Genomic DNA, 19,311 nt, shown 5'->3' with positions numbered 1-19,311 from the left:
TTTTTCTCCAACACAGAAATGTGCTCTTGATTTATATGCTTGTAGAGTTGTATAGCTAGGAATGATAATGTAGTACCTACAGCCAAAGCTGTGATGATATTGAATATAAAATTTTTCTAAAGCAAGGGCTGGTTGCCAAGGGCTCTCAATCAACTTTCCTTCTTTTTACCCAGCTGCGTGAATATCAAATTCCTGGGACTTTTGTGCACTTTTGTCTTGATAGTGGTGTTACTTAAAAGTGTAAGCTGGTTGAGGTGAAGTTATGAAATATAGTTATCTGTTTTATTAGTAAAAGGGGAGCTAACTAGTTGGGGCTGAGGAAGAGAATGAGGCTGCTGCTATTCTCACTCCATGAAGGGACAGCTGTCTGAACTTCTTCCCTAGCCTTCGGTCTGGTACTCTCGTTCCTTTTAAGACTTGAGGCAAGAGCTGTGTCCCTTTTCCTGATGGGAGGGGAGAGGCATTTCAGAATGAGATTTGAGGTTTACAGAACATGTGATTTATACAATTTTCTGTTGTTAAGAGGGAATTTTTTTCAGTTGGAGATGTACAGGCTATGAATTTGAGGATTAAGAGAATTGTGCGGGGTTATTTTTGAGGCTGGCTAATGTTGAAAACATATTTGACCTTCCTAAGGCTTTTAGAATGTCAATAATCCCCGAGTGAAACCTAATGGAGTTCAGAGATGCAATAAACTCACTCAAACCTGAGTTGTTACTGTATGTGTATGTGCAGTCCCACACACCAGACAGATTTTGTTTATTTAGCTCTACAGTAAATATTTTCCGAAGTAACCCGTTTATATACATGCTTCTGACTTAACTAGGTGCCTGCATCTTAAGTAGATTTGTTTCTATGCTTAAAATGATTGTCTTACCTTTTATCTAGGCAAGGTACAAGCAGAGTCTTGATCCTACGGTGGATGAAGTTAAGAAACTCTGCACATCTTTGCGTCGAAATGCCAAGGAAGAGCGGGTACTTTTCCACTACAACGGACATGGTGTCCCCAGGCCAACAGTAAATGGGGAGATCTGGGTCTTCAATAAGGTAACGTCTTTGCGAAGCACTGCTGAACAGCTGAATCTTTTTCACTGCTGTGTAAATTATTGACGTGTTCTGTTAGAGCACACCTGTATTTTCACGGCTTCAAATGGGTTCACAGGTATTTGTTTGGTTCCCTGCTGACAGCTACTTGCTTGCTTCATGTTCTTGAAGTTCTCTGAGACCAAAGAGGTTGTCCCTCACCTCCCAGCAGGGCAGGAGGGTCTTCTCTCAGATGCACTAAAGCTCATTTGCAAAACACTGAAAAGCTAGCTACTTCCACTTGCTTTGTTTACTTTTCAGAGGTAGCATGCCAGCTCTGTCGGGAGGCTCCCCGGCGGGCTTGCCTGTGCTGCTGTATGTCACTGACTGATTATTAAGTTCTTACCATGAAGTTTACGCTTCAACTGTCTACTGACTCTGAACAGTCACTGATCAAACTACCTAGAGATACTGTATGAGGACAATAAACCATATGGCTAGTTCTGCTTCCACAGCAGAGTACTGAAGAGCCTCTGAGTATAATAGGTATATTTTATTTTTTTAAAAGATTTTTGTTACTCCTGCTTAGCTATGGTTTGTACAGCTATGTAGATCACATGCAGTGCCCTTCGAGTGATTCCAAGTGTGACCTAAATGTACTTCGCTTTCCCTTTAGTTAAGCTATTTGGTGTCTGTTAAGGGTAACTGATTTAGAATGGAGTCTTAGGAAATTGAGAGATACTGCTGAATAGTACATTCAGCTGACATAAGACTTGCATTCATTATTATGGATACACTCCTATTTTTTGGGGGGGGGGGCTTATTGAGCTTCTTTTCTCATACTTCACATGTATTATTTTTATAATTGAATGATTGTTCACTGGTAGTTTGAAAGAGAAGAGTGGAAGGGAAAGGGAGAAAGTGCAAGAGGGCATCACTTTATTCTGGTACGTATTGGAGACTTGATTAATATTCAGACTAATAAACAATTGGTCTGAATACTAATTAATTTTGATGCTGAATTTGGTGTTTAAAAATAAGTAGGAGTGACCTTCTTCTTACTTAACAGCCAATGGGTAATAAATAAGCCAGAAAGAATGCTGGGCAGAATGTGTTACACATGGAAGAAGAGGAAATTACTGCTCAATGAAGAAGTTGTGCGTTGTGCCAGGTGCTTTATTAAGAGCTTACTGGGTATTTGCCAGTTTGCCTGCAGTATCAGCTGGGGTAACGTGGTGTGGGTGCTACTGGTCATTAGGAGCTGAGGTGTCTCTGACTTACCTTACAGATAGTGGGGAAAAAAAATTGTCCCAGAAGTTGAATTCTTCAACTTCAAAAAAAGGGGAAAGTTGAAACTTAGTAATTTTTGCACCATGTTACCAAATACTGGCTTTTTTAAGAAAGAAACAATCCGGAGTGGAAGTTTTCTTTCAAGCAAAGGATTAAGTTTAAGGAACTACTGGAGGGGAAAAAAAGATCAGCAGTGTTTAGAAATCAGTCCAAAGGAATTCAGTCTCACATCTAAGCAGAAGGCCTAATGAGACTCCGTATTATAGCCCTCTTGAATTGAAATAGTAGAGGTACTGAAATTTGACTGTGCTGACATTTTAAAATTAGATTTAAGATGCCCATGCATGCATTTGAATTCTTGGTTATAAGAGCATGAAGGCAGAGCTGAAAGGGACCTTGAGATCGTCCCAGTGAGGGGCCAAAAAGGATGAAACAGGCCTTGCTTGTGGATACAGGCTGACCTGTGTTTGGCGAAGCAAATGAATTTTTTTGGATTTATAGTGACTTCCCGTGGGGTGAGGTTGAGTATCTTTCTCCTGTTCCCCAGGGCATGTGGTCCTGGTGAGGCTCATCAGGCTCGAGCGAGGGTTTGGTGTGGGACTGCAGGGGAGCAGGGGGCAGCGGGGGCAGACAGGGGGTGTTGACATCTGTTTCACTTCAAGGAGAGGAGACAACAATGGCATTTTAAGAGTCTATCAAATACTTCAATATGCTTTCGTTCTCGGTGTGTAGGTGCTCATTCTTCCTTTCCCTTTTTTTTTCTCCCATAAAATTGGGGTGCAGCCATTACGGGGCTGATGACAGAGGTGGTGGCAGAGAGGACTTCTCCCACTGCGTTTGAGCAGCTGGCGCTTCCCTGCGCTCCTGCAGCCCAGCCTGCACGCAGCACGGGCTGCCAGAGCTTCCTGGGATGCGCAGGCTGGCAGACCCAGCGCCCCTTCCTCTCTGCCGGCTTCCTGGGAGGGGAGGAGAAGTGAAGCAGCTTTGCAGTGCTGTTGGTAGCGACTATTGGAGAGCCTGGAAGGACTTGGTACCTGTTCAGATTTTTCTTTTTCACCCATGCCCCCTGTAACAACCAGCCATTTTTGGAAATCTGCTTCTGCTGTCACAACACTTAGGTTGGTTTGTTACTTGTGTTTTGTGAGAGGTGGTGGCTTTCAGCTCTTTGTGAAGCGTGTGGTGCCAAGAGTGTCACAGTGTTGTCAGAATATCCCAAGCAATTCTTTGTTTGGGGTTGGAGGAGGTATGCTGCGGCTGGGCGAAAAGGACGTGGCTGTTCATGAGCATCTCTCCTGTAGCACCACAGATTATTTAAATCTCTCAGCGTGTGCCAGCAAGCTATCGGAGACAGCAAACAGAGGCAGTGGTGTAGGAGCACATCGTAATGATGCTGGAGAAAGTTCATAGTGTTAGATCTTCATTAATATCTTCCCCTTAATTTCTCAGGAGTTGGTATTTTAAAATTAATTTAGACCTCTGCCCTTGCACAGTTGGTGCTCTGTCTGAACTGATGTTTTTAAAATGGTAATTATAAGGAGAATGCTTCTCTCATATGCTTTATTATCTGCTCCTCTGAAAAACTGTCTGCTTATGTAGCTGATTGAATTAATTGACAAAGGGCCTGGCAGATGGACTGACGTATTCTTGAAGGCATCCCAGGAACACCTAGCTGGGTACCCCTGCTCCGGTTCCGTGATGGCAGGGTTGGTGCTGCCCAAGCATTGTCCCCCTGTCCTGCTGGGGGGAAACCCCTGAATTTGCAGCTGACCTCTGCACTGTAAGAAGACTTCCTTGCGTGGCAGTAGCGTATGCAGGTGAGATGAAGGATGGTATATTTTGATGTGTAGATTAAAAAGATAAAACCTTCAGGAAGTAGCACATGGCATGATGCACTTCAGCTGCACATCTCGGCCACTTTGTTCAGTTAACAAGGTTCAAATGCTGCCGGAGGAGCGTGTGAAAGGGGAAGTAGTGTGGTGCGATTTGGATAAGGCACTTGGATAGCTAGTAGCTAAACCAGCTTGGTATTTAAAAACCAAGCCTGCCTTGTCTCTCTCCTACAGACAGGTTTTCCTCGAGTTTAACTTTTATTGATTGTGGCAAGTTGTGCTTGCTGTAGTATAAATACCTCTGGTTACCTTCACCTTTCAGTGTTCACCTATGAAGCAGGCCTTTCCTTCTGATATTTAATCCAGCTTGACAGTTGAAGAGGACAGTAGTAAATAAATAAGCGGATACTCATCTGCATTAATTTTACTGGAATTTAAACCTGACCTTCTATATACACTTTGTAGAAAAGGAGACTGTAGCAAGGACTGTCTCTGGCTGCGTTGCCTTGCAGCACAGGGTGAGGTGCCTGCTCCTCTTCCCCATGCCCTTCCTCCAGCTCCGTAACTCCGTGGGGTCAGAGACAGCATTAAGGGAGGCAGAAAGTATTTTTAGTTGTAATTTTTTTTCCCCTAGCTTTTAATCATAGTGCCCAGTGAATGCAGTGCTGCTCCAAGGCAGCATGTCAGGGCATTTATAGTGGTTTAGTTTGTTAATTTTTGCTTTGCAGCTCAACAAAACGTTCCTGAACACTTTCTGTTAGAGAGATAATAAGATTTGTAGAAAGAACTGGGGATGGATTCCCGTAGGTTCATTGCCACAAGGTTCATTTTCCGAGATTTCTGATGGATTCCGTGAAGTTCAGAAATCCCAGGACAGAAGCTGAACACAGCAACCTTCTGAGGAAGCTTTTTAGCTTTACAGAAATCTCTCTAGAGAATACTCTTCAAGCAGTGTTTCATCTTTGATAGGAAACGGAAAGAGAAATTGCACCGTGCTTTGGAAAGAATGATTATTTTGAAAATGCCATTTTCCTGGGTCTGTTATGTCTTTATTGTTGTACAGAAAGATGTGAAATGTGTGCATTTCGGAAGCAAATTCTGCTGCTGATGTGAGAATACGAAACACAAAATGTGCATTATCATTCTGTTCGTATCAAGTCCTTTTATCACTCATCCTGTCCGCAGCTCTGTTGGAACATTCTCCATTTGACCAAATAAGGGCCAGAAGCTGGAGTTCTTTGTGCTGTTGTAGGTGGCCGTGGCTGCTTGCTTTACCTGGCTGCTCTTGTTGACGGGCCTTACAAGCCAGTACTGACTTTACGGAATTGTACGTTATTTTACTGTAGGCTTCCTGCTCTGCCTTGCTGTGCAGCATTGGTGTACAAAGGAAGGGTTGAGACAGACCGTGTGAACAGGTTAATTTGGCATTATCTGGTGTTTTGCGAGAATTTAAAGATGCAACAACATGCTTTTTGTATATTTATTGTGAGCGCTGCTGTATTAATAAGCAGCAGTCTTCCTAGTTTTGCTTGCTACTGTTTTCTGAGAAAATCACCATGTGGTTTCAAAAAGGTAAAAATCAATCAAACGTGTTAATTCTGAGGTTCTGGGGAGCTTCTCTGCAAAACCTGAAGAATGTGTTTGGGTTTTTTTAAATATGAGTTGGTTGTTAAGCAATTGGTTGTGAAATCTGTTCAAAATCAGTTTCTAGTTTAGTTGTTTGTTGTGTCATTCCTTTGAAGAATCACAGAGAGATGGCGGGAGCTGTGTTAACCGAGCAGAAACTTTCTTGCTAAAAACCAAAGACAATACTGAGAAAACAAAACATATGGACAAGTTCTTTCATACTCACAGCCCCAGCACGGCAGAGGCAAGATGAGCAAGCATCAAAAGATCACTCTGAGCAACCATGCTAGAAAACTATTATTTAACACCCCTTTCTTCTTCAAACTGTCTCATTTACATATCATTAGCAAATTTGATAAATTATATATGAACCCTCCGCGTAAAGTTGGAACATAAAATTCTGGTTGGAAATCGCACAGTATTAATCAGAGCTATAATCCAATCTTGACTGTAGCAGTATGTATTATAAAGTTAAAACAATGCATGCCCATAAAATCTTGTTCATTATATGTGTCAGAGCAGGCTTTTTTATATGTAACCTACTGCAGTTGGAATATGCTTGAACTGAGTGATGTCCCTAAAAAAGGTCTGGGCCCAGGGTTAGTTGTTCATGTATGGTTCCATCCTGCAACAATTTGCAAAGCTCGTAACTCCCTAAAACTTTGATTTTTATAAACAGTTTTTCCTATTAAGTTTAATGAAGCAGCCTAAACTTTTATATATGGGCAAAACTGAATTTTGAAATGACTTACTATTTCCTACCTTATCTAACATATGGTTTATGATCACTTCTGCCTTTATATATGCTGATACGTGTCCTTGAAAATCTGTTTTTTGTAAAAGTTTACTGGTTTTATTACAGCTATTTTAAGTCTATTGAATTTAAATGGGAGTTATGATCCCATCCATCATTCTGCTGATGTTAATAGGAACATCACAGCTTTTACGGGAGATTTTGGGTGGACACGAGGAGGTTGCCCTCTGGCTGCAGATGGGAAGGGTTATGCAGTCAGCCACTGTCTGCTTGGTAGTGACTCTTTGCAGACTTAAATGGCAGAAATCGGCTTTGGTTTGTATTTTCAGTTCTGCTACTTAGTTTAGGGGGTGGCCCTTCACAGCTAATTTTAAATGTCTGATTTTTGATCCTCCTTGGATTTGAAGAAGCTCTTGCCTCCAGTTATCTGAGGGTGTTAAGGTAGAAGGCAAGGAACAAAATACTTCATATCTACAGAAACTGAATTGTTGGTACCTCACTTTGTTGAAGGCAGGATTTGTTGGTTTTAATTTTAGTGGATAATTTTGAAAGTTGCACAGAAGTTAAAGGCTGTCGTAAAATCATGAAGCATCTCGTTAAACTAAGATGGGGTAGCTGCTGATGGGCCACATAGTCTTAATTATCAATCTTGATTTATTGGTGTAGTTTTCAGTTGCAGACGTTTGATGTTAAATTGAAGACAGCTGGTTCACATCCTTTATCAGTGCTGCAGAAATTTGAGATAAAATTGGGGTTGTTAGCACATATCAAAGCACTGCTGAGTTTTAGAATTTTAGTTTAGGGTTTAGTGTTTCAAGCAATACCACAATAAAATCTACTTGTCATTTGTGTTGGAGTTGGGTTCATAGTCCTCATTATTAGTAGATGTTGGTTGGTATTTGTATTGATTAGTATGCCAATGTTCAATCTAGGTTTGATTTTCAGAATTGGGATTTTTTTTTGGTGTGCATTTTATTATCTCACCCAGGAAAGTTCTGTTGCTTCTGTCTCTTTATAACTCTGTGTGTTTTTTTTCTTGTTACAGAACTATACTCAGTATATTCCTCTCTCCATATATGACCTGCAGACTTGGATGGGCAGTCCTTCCATTTTCGTCTATGATTGCTCTAATGCTGGCCTTATTGTCAAGTCATTCAAACAATTTGCACTACAGAGGGAGCAAGAGTTGGAGGTGAGATCACAGTCTATTGCAAAGGTTTCATTTGTGTTTGTGTCGCAGGGTTAAATTTAAGCTTCCTTTGCTATATACAGCTGAAAAATGTGTTTAAAACTATGTTGGAAGGCAAATTAATTTGCAAATAATTTTGCCACTGTGGTCTTTCTGCTTCAGTTTGCGATCCTATTAAACTTGGAACAATTTTTAATACAAGTGCTAATTACATGGTAATGTTAATAGTATCAGTTTGTGCCCTAATGGTCTTTTCTGCTGAGACAAATGCAGAGGTGAACTAGACAAATTTATTTTAGTTGCAAAAGTCTAGTATCTGGGTATGTATTTGAATGCAGTTAGAGTTTTGTGCTGTTGAAATGTATGTGAAAATGTGAAACAAAGTAAAATAAACCTGATTCACAGCGGGATTGTCACTGGTGGTTTCAGTTTCACAGAGTGCTTAAGTTGAATGTGTTTCTAATGAAAAGCTGTCTTCCGTTGCAAATGTAATTACTAATAAATTTATTGAAGGAAATCTGAAATGCAAAGTGGAAGGTAAGAAGTCAGGATTCTTTGTGCAGCAACTTGGATTGGCAAGGCTCCCTACTGCCAGAAATTCCTGCTAGCTTTAGCTTACATAGAAAGCGCATTTTTTAAAGGTTAGCTTCTTACACTCTCACACTGTATTTAAAATAATAATAATAAAAAAAACCAAACCAACATCAAGGAAGGAATATTAATTAATCAGGCAACTGACTGTCACCAATACAACCTTCAAGTAGATATTAACAGTATCTCTAGCTATAATGCCTTACATTCCAAATTCCAGTTTTTGGAGTGGTGACTCTTTTGGCAGGTGGAAATTCCATTCTACAGAGAGAAAACAGTCTAATAGCTTGAGATATGTAGATTATTTTCATTATTCCTTCTCTTCAACCGGTGATAATGCCATATTTTGTAAAGATAAGAAACTTCCCCAAATCTGTGGCTTGGGTGGAACACAAAACTGCCAGACACAGATCAAGAGATGCCTTTTGAAGGTTACCATCTTTTTAAGTCAAGGAAACTGTCTGGCCATCACATTCTGTTCTGCTTTTCCAAGTTTTCCTATCAGCCTGCAACTTTCATCGTGATATTGTTTCAGAGTCTCTCTTGTTCGTACAATGCACTCTTCTGGATTTGTTTTGTTTTCTCATTCTGTAGTCAGCCTAACTTTACCTTCCCTTTCCCTGCTTTCTTCATGAATTTCCTTTTTTCCTTGGCTCTTGCTGAGTTCTAGAATGACTTTGAAGCTGTTTTGGAAGGCAGGCAGCCGCGGGGGTGTCTGTTGGTTTCTGCTGTGAGACAGATAAATTGCTGAGGGCAAGCTTGTGCAGGAAAAGCTTCTCTCTGCAACTGAGACAAACCAGACTGTCTGCACACAAGGGCGGTTGGTTACAATGGGAAAGATGAGCACAAGTAACCATGTCAGTCTTTATTTCACCAAAAGTACTAAATTCCATTTCCTCTGTGGGGTTTTTTTTTTATTATTCTGTGAAATATGTGAAGTTACATGGGAAAACTGCTTTTGCATTTCTTCTCTTTGCAACACAGGTTAAAACTATGAGCTAATTTGATTATGAAAATACTTTCAGGCTTCTATGTTATCTTCCTTTCTGTATCTTTAGATTTCATTAGCTACTGACGATTTACTGAGATAACTGCTTATTACTAGTAGAAAGCAGAAGACTTGGTAACAGCACTAGGAAGGTGCTTACAGTGTCATACAAAGCATGGACAAGAATTCATTTGGAAAACTATAAATCATTGAATTGTTCAAATTCATGAAAAGTGAAGTAAAGCTGGAACTGGTACTCAGTGCTAGAGTGATCAAGATAATTGTTAGCCCATCTTACTGAAAGGAGATTAGAGGAGCTTGCTCTTCTCTTAATCTGACTGAGTGAAGGCTGAGGGAAGCCATGGCTGGTTGGTTTTGGTGGTGGGTTTTTTTTTGGGGGGGGGGCTCTGTTTTCTGTGGATAGTGCGGAGCACTGGCCATGTGCCATCAGATTATATGTAGTTCCACCAGAAACAGAAAAATTAATTATAACGTATTTATAGGTATGTTTGCAACCCCATTATATTGGGGTTTTGGGCTGGTACTCTTTCTTAATGTAAAATCTCAGTCTTGTTCAGCCTCCAAAGAGAGGAAGCACACAAATTGATGATAACTTGGGGGTGGTAGAAAAGCAGTTAGCACTTCTCTAAGATACCTGAGAAAAAATAATGTAGCACTGCATGGTATATTGTCTTCTTTAGAGAGCTGCCTCCACAACAGCACTTGAATAGTAAATATTTCTTTTTTTGTTGTTGTTTTTGCCTTTTGTTAATAAAGTATGGGTAGTGAATGTGAGTGAAAAATCTGTGTAGATAGAAGTATATCGATTTCAGTAAGAGGCAGGAATCTGTCATATCTGATCCTGGTGGACAGATTGCCATTGAAAATATTTTTTATCTTTGGCATGACTACTTCTCTGAGGGAGGTGAGGGTGAAGGCTGAAGATGCCAGAGCCAGTTCAGCTGTAACTGGGTTTTGGTGTGATGGGGAATGGGCAGAGGAGGAGGTAATTTTGTCATTTGATTATAGCTTTATATTATGTAATTATAGGGCAGCAATTAAGCTAATAAAGTCTGCCTGTCCCCACCATGCTTAATATGTCACTGTGTTTCCAGACTTTTAAATTAAATGCTGTTGATAGAAGGACTGGGGGTTTCCCTGGACTGTTGAAACTTGACTGTTTCAGAGAACTACCTGTGAATTGTTTGAATCGTCAACTGGATGGGAAGTTAAGGGTTTGGTTTAATATCTAGCTAAACAAAAGTACATATTTTGCAGATAAGAAGCATCCATTTAGCAACATCACGTGGTGTGAGATGGCATGGCATAGTATTAAGTGTGATAAATTAGTAATTTTTTCCATTTGATCCTGTTTTCGTTTTGCCCGGTATTAGTAATAGAAGGCTATTGTTTTCCAAAAGACATTTTTCAGACCTGGAAACTGGTCCAGCTTTTAGAAACTGGAAATCCTGCTGTTGCTTTCCTGGTTATTGACCTGTTTGGCATCACTAAGCAGGGTGGCATTAAGGCCAGTATGAATATGGGTGGCAAAAGAGGGTGCAGAGGGCTCCTGGCGGGCACTGGACCTCATGCCGCTGTAAGAAAATGGCAAGTGGAAGGATCTGCAGAGCAGGCGGTTACCTGGTTAGAAAACACCTTGCTGTGCCTGCCTTGGAGCTCTGAGCCCTGCTTGTGTGTGGAGTGGAAGTGATGGTGCTGGATGCTCCTAGACGTGCTTTGCTGCATGAGATACAACTTTCTGCTTTTCAACTTTTTTGAATTTTTCAACAGCAGACCTTACAGCTGCATACTAACTTGCTTTGTTCTTTGTCTGGGTAGGAGTTCGGTGTTGCAGTGGGAGTGCCTGTTCGTTTTCCCTTCTAGCAGGGTGTATGACTAACCAGTCCTTATGCGAGCTGAGGAACTCACAGTTTTTATTTTTCCATCTTCAACATTAATTCTCAAAAAATTAGCTTAATGACAGCACAGCAGAATGCTAGCTGGCATTAGCATCGTGTCTGGGGGGAGAATTTTTCTCATCCACCATCTGCTGGGAGAGGAACATCTCCTTTTCTGTAGCTGCCTTAATGTCTTCCACAGGGGAAGAGGATTCTCACAGCAGAAGTTGTGGGAAGCTGGCAGGTCTGGTCAGCACTTGAAACAACAACTCCTAATTTCTGTCTTGGGGCAAGTTCCTCCCAGGTTTACCTTGAACATGTCCGTTAATTCAAAAAAGGCTTGGTTTTCTATCAAGTCCTTGTTTCTCAGTCTAATTATATAGGTACATAAATGTTTTCAGTAACAGTGGTTTAAAATATATAGATTGTTTCTGTTAATTACAAGTGGCAATACTTGGAAATCTGTTAGCTCTTCCTCTGGGTAGAGGGAGGGCTTGCAAAGTAGCAAACCTGAGTGCTTTTTAGCTTGGGCAGCTACAATTTCTTTTCAGAACAAATTAATTACAACAATCTTACAGGAATGATATTTTATTTCAGTATAATTAGTAAATTAATATTACCACTATTATTTTGACTGAAAAGGTGTGTATTGTCAGTTGCCCTGAAATAACAATAAGTAACACAATACATACTCCATTGATACTAAGGAATCTTTTACTTATAAAGCTTGCGCAGGAAATTATGCATCGCTATGCTTTCAGATTGTTTCTGTTGAAAGAAATTGTGAGTTAGTTATGGTCTGCTGCAAGGTCTACACCTAACTGATTGCTTACAGAAACTGTTGACATATTTCAGAAAAACAATTAAAGATTATAGATAAATACATATTGATAACTTTGATAACCTTTCACATGTGGTAACTTTACATAGTTTTACTATTCTTACAGTTGCGGGTGAGTATGTTTTTGCCACTTTGTGGGTTTTAATCTTTCTTTAGTCTTCTACTTACTCAGTATCTTGCCCTAGTAAAAGCTATGTTTATGAGGAAACCAAGCAATCTAGAAAGTGACTTCAGTGGATGTTCTAAGGATGGAAAAATAAATGTTCGTAGTGGGCTTTACTTGACCACACCTCCCCCTCCTTTCTCTTACTTGTAAAAGAATGTTTTGCTACATTATCCCTAGAAATCTGACAAGATCTGTAATTACTAGCTGGTATTGTATGTTCATTTTATGGTTGATAGTAGTTTATCCCTTAATGGACAAATATTTACAATGCATGTGTCACAGCTTCTCTAGTTCATCTTACTGTGTAGAAGGCAAGAGTTGAGCAGGTCTTGGAGTATGAGCTACTTCGCGATCAGAACCAAGGGGCACTACCAGACCATGACAAATGTCAAGTCGTCAGCATTTCACAATATTCAGAAAGCAGAAAATCCATCTAAATGTACTTCCCACCTACAGAGCCCATTTATGAGGATGCCCAGAGGGCAAGTCTTTCTTTAGGAAATGAATAGCCATAGCTAAGCAGTTTGACTGACTTATATTTATAGATCTGTGAAGAGCTAATGCTTTTCCACACTGTCTCTCATGCCTTTCTCCTCAAATAAAAGATCTTTTCAGTATTTTAATTACCCTCTGTTTTTGTTTGTTTGTTTGGGTTTTTTTGTTTTGGTTTGGTTTTGTTTGTTTGGTTTTTTGTTAGTAGCATACAGCTTAAGTTTTATTGAACATAAATACCACTAGAGGAAAAGTGATGGCTTGAGGGTAGGTTCATTTCCACCCAAGGTATGGCACAAATCTTTGCTGAAAGCACCACAACTCATCTGAGAGCAAGGACAAGTCTTAGCTAATTCAGACAATCTGAAAAAGCCAAAGTATGTCACTGCCACCTCTGGGATTAGAATGGAAAAATACAATATGTAAAGAATCAAAAAACTTAATGGGTTGCAGAATTTGTGCAAGATCATCTAAAACTTCTGCATAGCTTATCAGGTTACTTTGCCGGACAATGACTGTGCCAGGCTCTGCGTTTTGTAACACAAGTATTCTGTTCCCCATCGATCCTTGTGAGACACCAAATGGATTTCCTCTTCAGATGCACAGAATTTTTCACGTATAAAGATGGTAAAAATGAGATTATTAGTCAAATGTATCACCTTACTGAGGTACCAAAAAAAACCCCCAAACCCTGTCTGAAGTGTTAGGCTTTGAAAGAATGTACTTCTGTTAACTTTGGTAACACAGTGTATTGATCACTTTGATGGGTCTTTGCTTTCTTACATGAAAGAGCAATGAAGACACCGCATGTGTTACATTTCTTTCCCCTATTCCTTTAAGAACCTTTGAGTACCATAGATCAAAATTTTGCGTGGCTGAAGTGTTTGTTTACCTGTTTCAGAAAGGCACTGCAGATTATCTATGGTTTTCATTCTGTGAATTATTTGGCTCAAAAATCATAGTCTTAATCAAAATTTTAATTGGGAAAATCACTGTGGTTTTGAAAAATGACAATATTGGTATATACAGTATTTCTGCTTTATAGACTGATGTTTGGACAGAACAATTGATGGCTGTAGTGCAGGTCAGAATCTTAGAAACTCAACTCTTTCACAGCAGCCTTGACCCAGATTTTAAGAAAGTGCTGACTCTGCTACTCTAAGTGTCTGCTCTGTTTCCCATTCTTTCTTGCCTTTTGAAAACTGATCTACAATATGTGGAATGAAAGAGTTGAATAACATTTCTGCAAAGCTGGTTCTTGTCTACAGATGCACAAATGCCGTAGGACCAGTGCACTCCAGCAGGTCATGGCTAGCATGCAGTCTGCACTAACATGTGTCTCAGTTCTGTTTTAAACAGGTGATCATGCCCAATTAAATATAAACTTACCAAGGCTTGGAAAATGATGTCATATTAGAGCAGTTCTAGATCTTGAGATGCAAAGACCTTTAGAGTTTTTTTTCAGTGTAACATTCACTGCTTACAGCAGAAATTACCATGTTTTTTCCATCCAGAGGAACATGTATGAGGACCTTGAACCCTTTTCCTAAAGCATTAATTAAAACTTTTATCTGCTGATATGTTTACATTTGCATTGCAGATGGCAGTGCACATCTTTTTTTATTTTTTTTTTTTGGGGGGGGGGGTGTTTGGTTTTTTTGTTTGTTTGTTTTTGTTCAAAGAGAGCCTCTCTGCTTATGTGCGGTAATTTTCTCTCTTCCTTTTTCCAGCCTGATATTTTTGCTCCAGTGAAGTAGAAAGGTGTATGGGGAGAAACCCAGGGCGTTCAGTATTCTTCTGGCTTACCAACAAGAGCCATCTTTATGCTCCGTGGCAGGAAATGCTGCTGAGTACAGCCCAGTGAATTGCGTTTTTCCATTTGAAGCTATTCTGCCATCTGTGGTGAATGGTTATGAGCCACAGGAAGGATGGGTTTTGCTTAAATGTGAAAGAAAGAATAATCAGCCCAACTTGCTTCTGCAGTGCTTGATTCCAAGCTGGCAGATGTGAACTGAAGACTGAAGTGGTGATCACAGTTCAGTCTGTTGCAAGTTGCTGGTTTTGGTGTGTGTGCTGTTATGGTAAATACACTGAAATACTGTTAATTATATGTAAGTTAAAACTATGGCTGGTGCTCCCATAGCTGTAATTTCTACAAATCCAGAGTGCCATCGAACTTTGACATCTCTTCATTGGTTATTTTCAAAATGGTATAGAAATTAACTGTACCGAGTTCACCACCTGAGTGATTTCCTCCATCTCTGCAGGTGGCTGCAATTAACCCAAACCATCCACTTGCTCAAATGCCTTTGCCACCCTCGATGAAGAACTGCATTCAGCTGGCAGCATGTGAAGCCAATGAGTTGCTACCCATGATTCCTGATCTGCCAGCTGACCTTTTCACATCATGCCTTACTACACCGATCAAAATTGCTCTGAGATGGTGAGTATCTTCCCTGTTATTGAAGGCAAGTGCGTAGTTTGTGTAGCTTGCTTGTTGAAATGATAGATTTGTTAATCCAAATGCTTAATCTAACATAAAGTTTCTCTGCAATATTGAATTACAGGATTTGAACTATGCATTTGGGACAGCATTTTATTAATCAGAACTAGAAAGGTGAAAATATTGTTATCTTCTACTTATTACATTTTAGATTCCAGCTCAATATCTAAGTTTGCTCAGATTAAGGGATTTACTGTTCTGGGAATTAAATATCTGCTTCTTCAGAGAGCAGAAATAGTATGTAGTGCAATACAACTTTTTGTAAATTGTCCTTTGTACAAATCATATTCCAAATATTGCAGTTGCTGTAAATAATACAGTAGCATTAAGTAATGCTGTAGTGGAAGAAATTGAGCGATAAACCAGAGAAAGATGTTAGGGAATGACATATTAAGTTAATTAGGCATAAAGTTATAAAAGACCGCTAGAGATAGCAGGAGCTTTTGAAGAGCAGTACTTTTACCCAACAGCAGAGAGGTTCGTGCAATTGTGGTGCCAGTTGAGGGCAAGGCATGAGGAATCCGGCGTGTGCACCTGGGTAGTACGTAGCTCTGTTGATTCACTCCTATCTGCATGTTTCACTCGATCCTCTCAAGGTTATGTGTAGTCCAGAATGAAAAACTTCAGGTCGTTTGCTAGACTAGATTAAAACAGGTGAAAGCCTATAGATGTTGCAGGCAGTGGTAAGCAGTTGAGTCACCACAGCTTCAAGAGTTCTTAGCTGTCTTTTGGAGATACTTGTCATAACGTATGATTCTTAAACTCTCTCTGACTTAAGTAAGCCATAGACAGAGTTAATTTGACCAGGTTCTGCTTTAGATACATAGTGCCTTTGACTGATACCTTTTGCTCATGTGAGGAACGATGCAAGATCCATTTAATTTTTTGTCCCGTTTTTGATTTTGTGAGCTTACAAGGTATTTTCTCACAGAAGAGTGTCACAGCTTGTAAACACTGGCAGAAGTTTTGGATGATTTTGAAAAGCAGGGATTCATTGACATTAGAAATATTTTCAAGGCTAGGTTTTGAGAGAGCTAGGGAGAAAATAATTTTTCTGATGGAGGCGTCATGGACCAGGAGTCTGAAATAATGGGAGGCTAGCCTAGGGTTTCAGCCAAGGAATGGCAAACCTCTGAATTAGGGACGTGTGTGCTCCTCTTATAGATGAAAAGGATTTTAAAGCTTACTTTTTCCTTCTGCTGTTGTACAAATGAAACATCATGCTGTTTTTCTGCAATACTGGTCTGGTTGCTATACTAACCACTCACAAGTGAGCACTTGCAGGTGTGCAACAGGACTGAGCCAGAGACATTTAATCCTATCTAATCCTGAGAGAATGATGTGTGCTTCCCTTCTGGGACAGGTGAGAGGAAAAAGGAGGTGAACTTCCAATATAGCTGTTACTGTGACAGCTCTTCTGGTGAAGTGACTGTCTTGACGTGGGGCTTTGCTGCCTTGCTGGTCATGCTGATGTGGCGGCGGTAGGCTGGCTCGGAACTCTGCCTGCTGTTTGAAAATTCTCCTAAATCCTTCCGCATAAATCCTCCTCTTTAAAAGCTAAAGAAAGTTACTATGTGGCAAAATTCCTTCAGGGGAACTGAGAGAAATACTGTGGTTTATAACTAGGAAAACACGGTTGCAGGGAGCTCCTTTGGTCATGTGGAACACTGCTATCCACATGTGAAGTTCAGATTTCTGCCCCTTTTGTCTGTGGAGGAAGGCTTTGAAATACAACTGAATGTTCCACCTGATTAGCTCAAGGCTAGCAGCAGATGACAATGGATGCAACCTGATAAATACAAATGGTGGTTTTTTAAGAATTTCATTTTTAATTTTGAACTTGTTGAATGGAGTCCACAACCAATAAATAAAGTGACACAGGATTCAGCAAATGGAGGTTTAAGTTCAAGTTTTAGGGAGAATGTTTTCACCAAAACAGTATCTTACTGTGGAAAGAAGAGTGAAACTGTTGCTTTTCAGGGTGGGTACACTGAGGCTTGCAGTTGTTCTGAGTAACTCATTATTGTGCCTGTTAAATGAACACGGTGTGGACACAGTGACACCACTGAATTTCTGTTGCTTTCACTGATTCAGTAAATCTCTGTGAGAATGCCTAGCATGGGCTTTGATGCCTATCGAAGATTAACTGGTTACTAGCAAACTGAAGCTTCATAGTGAAGTGAAAGCTATTGGCATTGGGACTTCAGGGTTCTCCTTCCCTTGCAATTATCAGAACCATATTTCACAGTTTGTGGCATATTTACAGTGAAAATGCTGAGGCTCTGTAAGAGCATTTTTTTGGTTCTTGGTGGAATGTTTTGTTTTGTAATATACTGAGAAAGGAGTTTTGGTTTGGGTTTTGAGTTGGTTGGGTTTTTTTGTTTTGTTTTATGATCTGTTTAGGAATTTTCTGTTACTTCATCTCCATAGGAATGTGGCTGAGGGGGTGATCAAGGCAGATTCTCAGGCAGAGCTACACTTGGCATAAGCATGAGATACTCTGAGTTGTGTCTCATTTGTGTTTGATGGGATATGTGTTTGTAAAAATGCAGCTCAGGGGAAGGATTTAAAATATTAACCTCAGCTGTTCATGGGGCTGATGCTGGTAGATGTCATGCAAACTCCTGGATAGTAAAACATTTCCTACTGCATCTGATCGAATGATTATGGGTGTTGCTTACTGCACACAAAAAAATTATCCTCTGTTCTCTGATTAAGATTATGCTCTTTTCATATCCTGTATTGATTGGCATTATTACAGTTGTGTTTTTATTGTGCAAGCCTGTAAATAATAAGTGCTTGCTTGCAGAGCATTGTTATTCTGTCCTGTTAAACATAATAGAAAGCCGGACCCTCCTCCTGTATTGACACAAACCGTATATTGGTGTCCTGAAGCAGACAGATAACTGAAAATAAAGGTGTAAACCTTTGTCATTAAAACTTCTATTTTACTTCAGTCTAGCCCTTTTAATAAAGCTGATCCAGAACCCTGCAGAATTGCTTTTGAAATATAACATTTTTGCAGTATTGACTGACAGGCTAATGAGGTTTCATGTAGTGAATTTATGGGCAAATAAAAGTTTGATGAACAAACTTCTGTACATCCCATTTTGTGCGATGTATTTTAAGTAAACAACTGATGGACAAAATGACATCAAATGGGGCTGCAGCTGCATCCACTTCAGTCTAATTTCAGGGGAGGAAAAACTGATGCTGGCAGGAGAAACACAGGTTGGTTGTGCCCTTCCGACTGTGGTACCTGAGACCCTTAATGCCAGTCTGACAGTTCCGGGAATGCAGGGTGTGAATTCTGGCTATCTTGGTACTTGCTGTCTTCATGACTGTTGTGAGCTGATGTATTCCAAATACATGTTGTAACTATATGTAGCTATATATGAGGCAAGCTTAGAGATAAGCTCTATGGATTGTTAATCTTGACTAATATGCACTAATCAGGAAGTAGACGCAGCTATTGCAGAAACAGGCAGAAATTAGTAAGTTTGGTGTGCTATTTTACGCAGATCTCAGTTTCTCACGCTGCCTAAAGCAAAATGCTTTATTGGAAGTTGTGATTGGTAGTGTGTCATATGCTTATATTATCATCAGTCCTTTAAGACGTAAGCAAGCTGCAATTATATGTTCAGGACTTTACACATCAGAGAGAAGGCTGTGCTTGTCTAAATTGTCTTAAGGACCTTGTGGCTTTGAACTGTGAAGTACCACTCATAAGAGAGTAATACGGCGCCTGAAAAGTGCTGGAAAGCCCCCAAAGCAAAAAGAAACAAAAAGTCTGGCAACTGCTCAGACTCAGGAATTTCAGATACGCAGTTTAAACAGCAGAACGCTAATACAGCAAGCTTCTAAGTAGAAGAATAGAATAACAGCTTGACCTGTGACAGCTGACTTTCTTTAGGGTCAGTTAAAACAAATGTTTGAAGTGTTTGTTTGTTTTCTAATATATTTATTTTGCATTTCTCCTTGAGACCTTGGGGCCTTAACTGAGCCAACTCTCTATCCCAAATTTATATTTAGAGAAACCAAACTGAATTTCAAAATACTCCTGTGGTATCTGAGCAGAACCCAACTGAGCACTATTTTTGTGTATTTCTGGTTTTTTTCCT

The 19,311-nt window shown here is 40.0% G+C and overlaps 1 protein-coding gene across 4 annotated transcripts in view; it reads left to right on the top strand.

Annotated features, from left to right (window-relative positions):
• The window catches only part of RPTOR (regulatory associated protein of MTOR complex 1), a 174,221-nt gene that overhangs the window by 58,465 nt on the left and 96,445 nt on the right, over positions 1–19,311 (top strand). For all 4 annotated transcript variants that reach the window (XM_080375032.1, XM_080375031.1, XM_080375034.1 and 1 more), the window contains 3 exons: positions 889–1,047; positions 7,568–7,714; positions 14,955–15,130. In XM_080375032.1, coding sequence (XP_080231158.1) covers positions 889–1,047; positions 7,568–7,714; positions 14,955–15,130 — 482 coding nt within the window. The remainder of the gene's footprint in view (positions 1–888; positions 1,048–7,567; positions 7,715–14,954; positions 15,131–19,311) is intronic.

The sequence above is a fragment of the Falco punctatus genome, assembly GCF_963210335.1.
Source record: "Falco punctatus genome assembly, chromosome: 1".
In the NCBI taxonomy this organism is placed as follows: Eukaryota; Metazoa; Chordata; class Aves; order Falconiformes; family Falconidae; genus Falco; species Falco punctatus.
The sequence above is the reverse complement of the archived record's forward strand: the minus strand, read 5'-3'. Positions and strand labels throughout refer to the sequence as shown.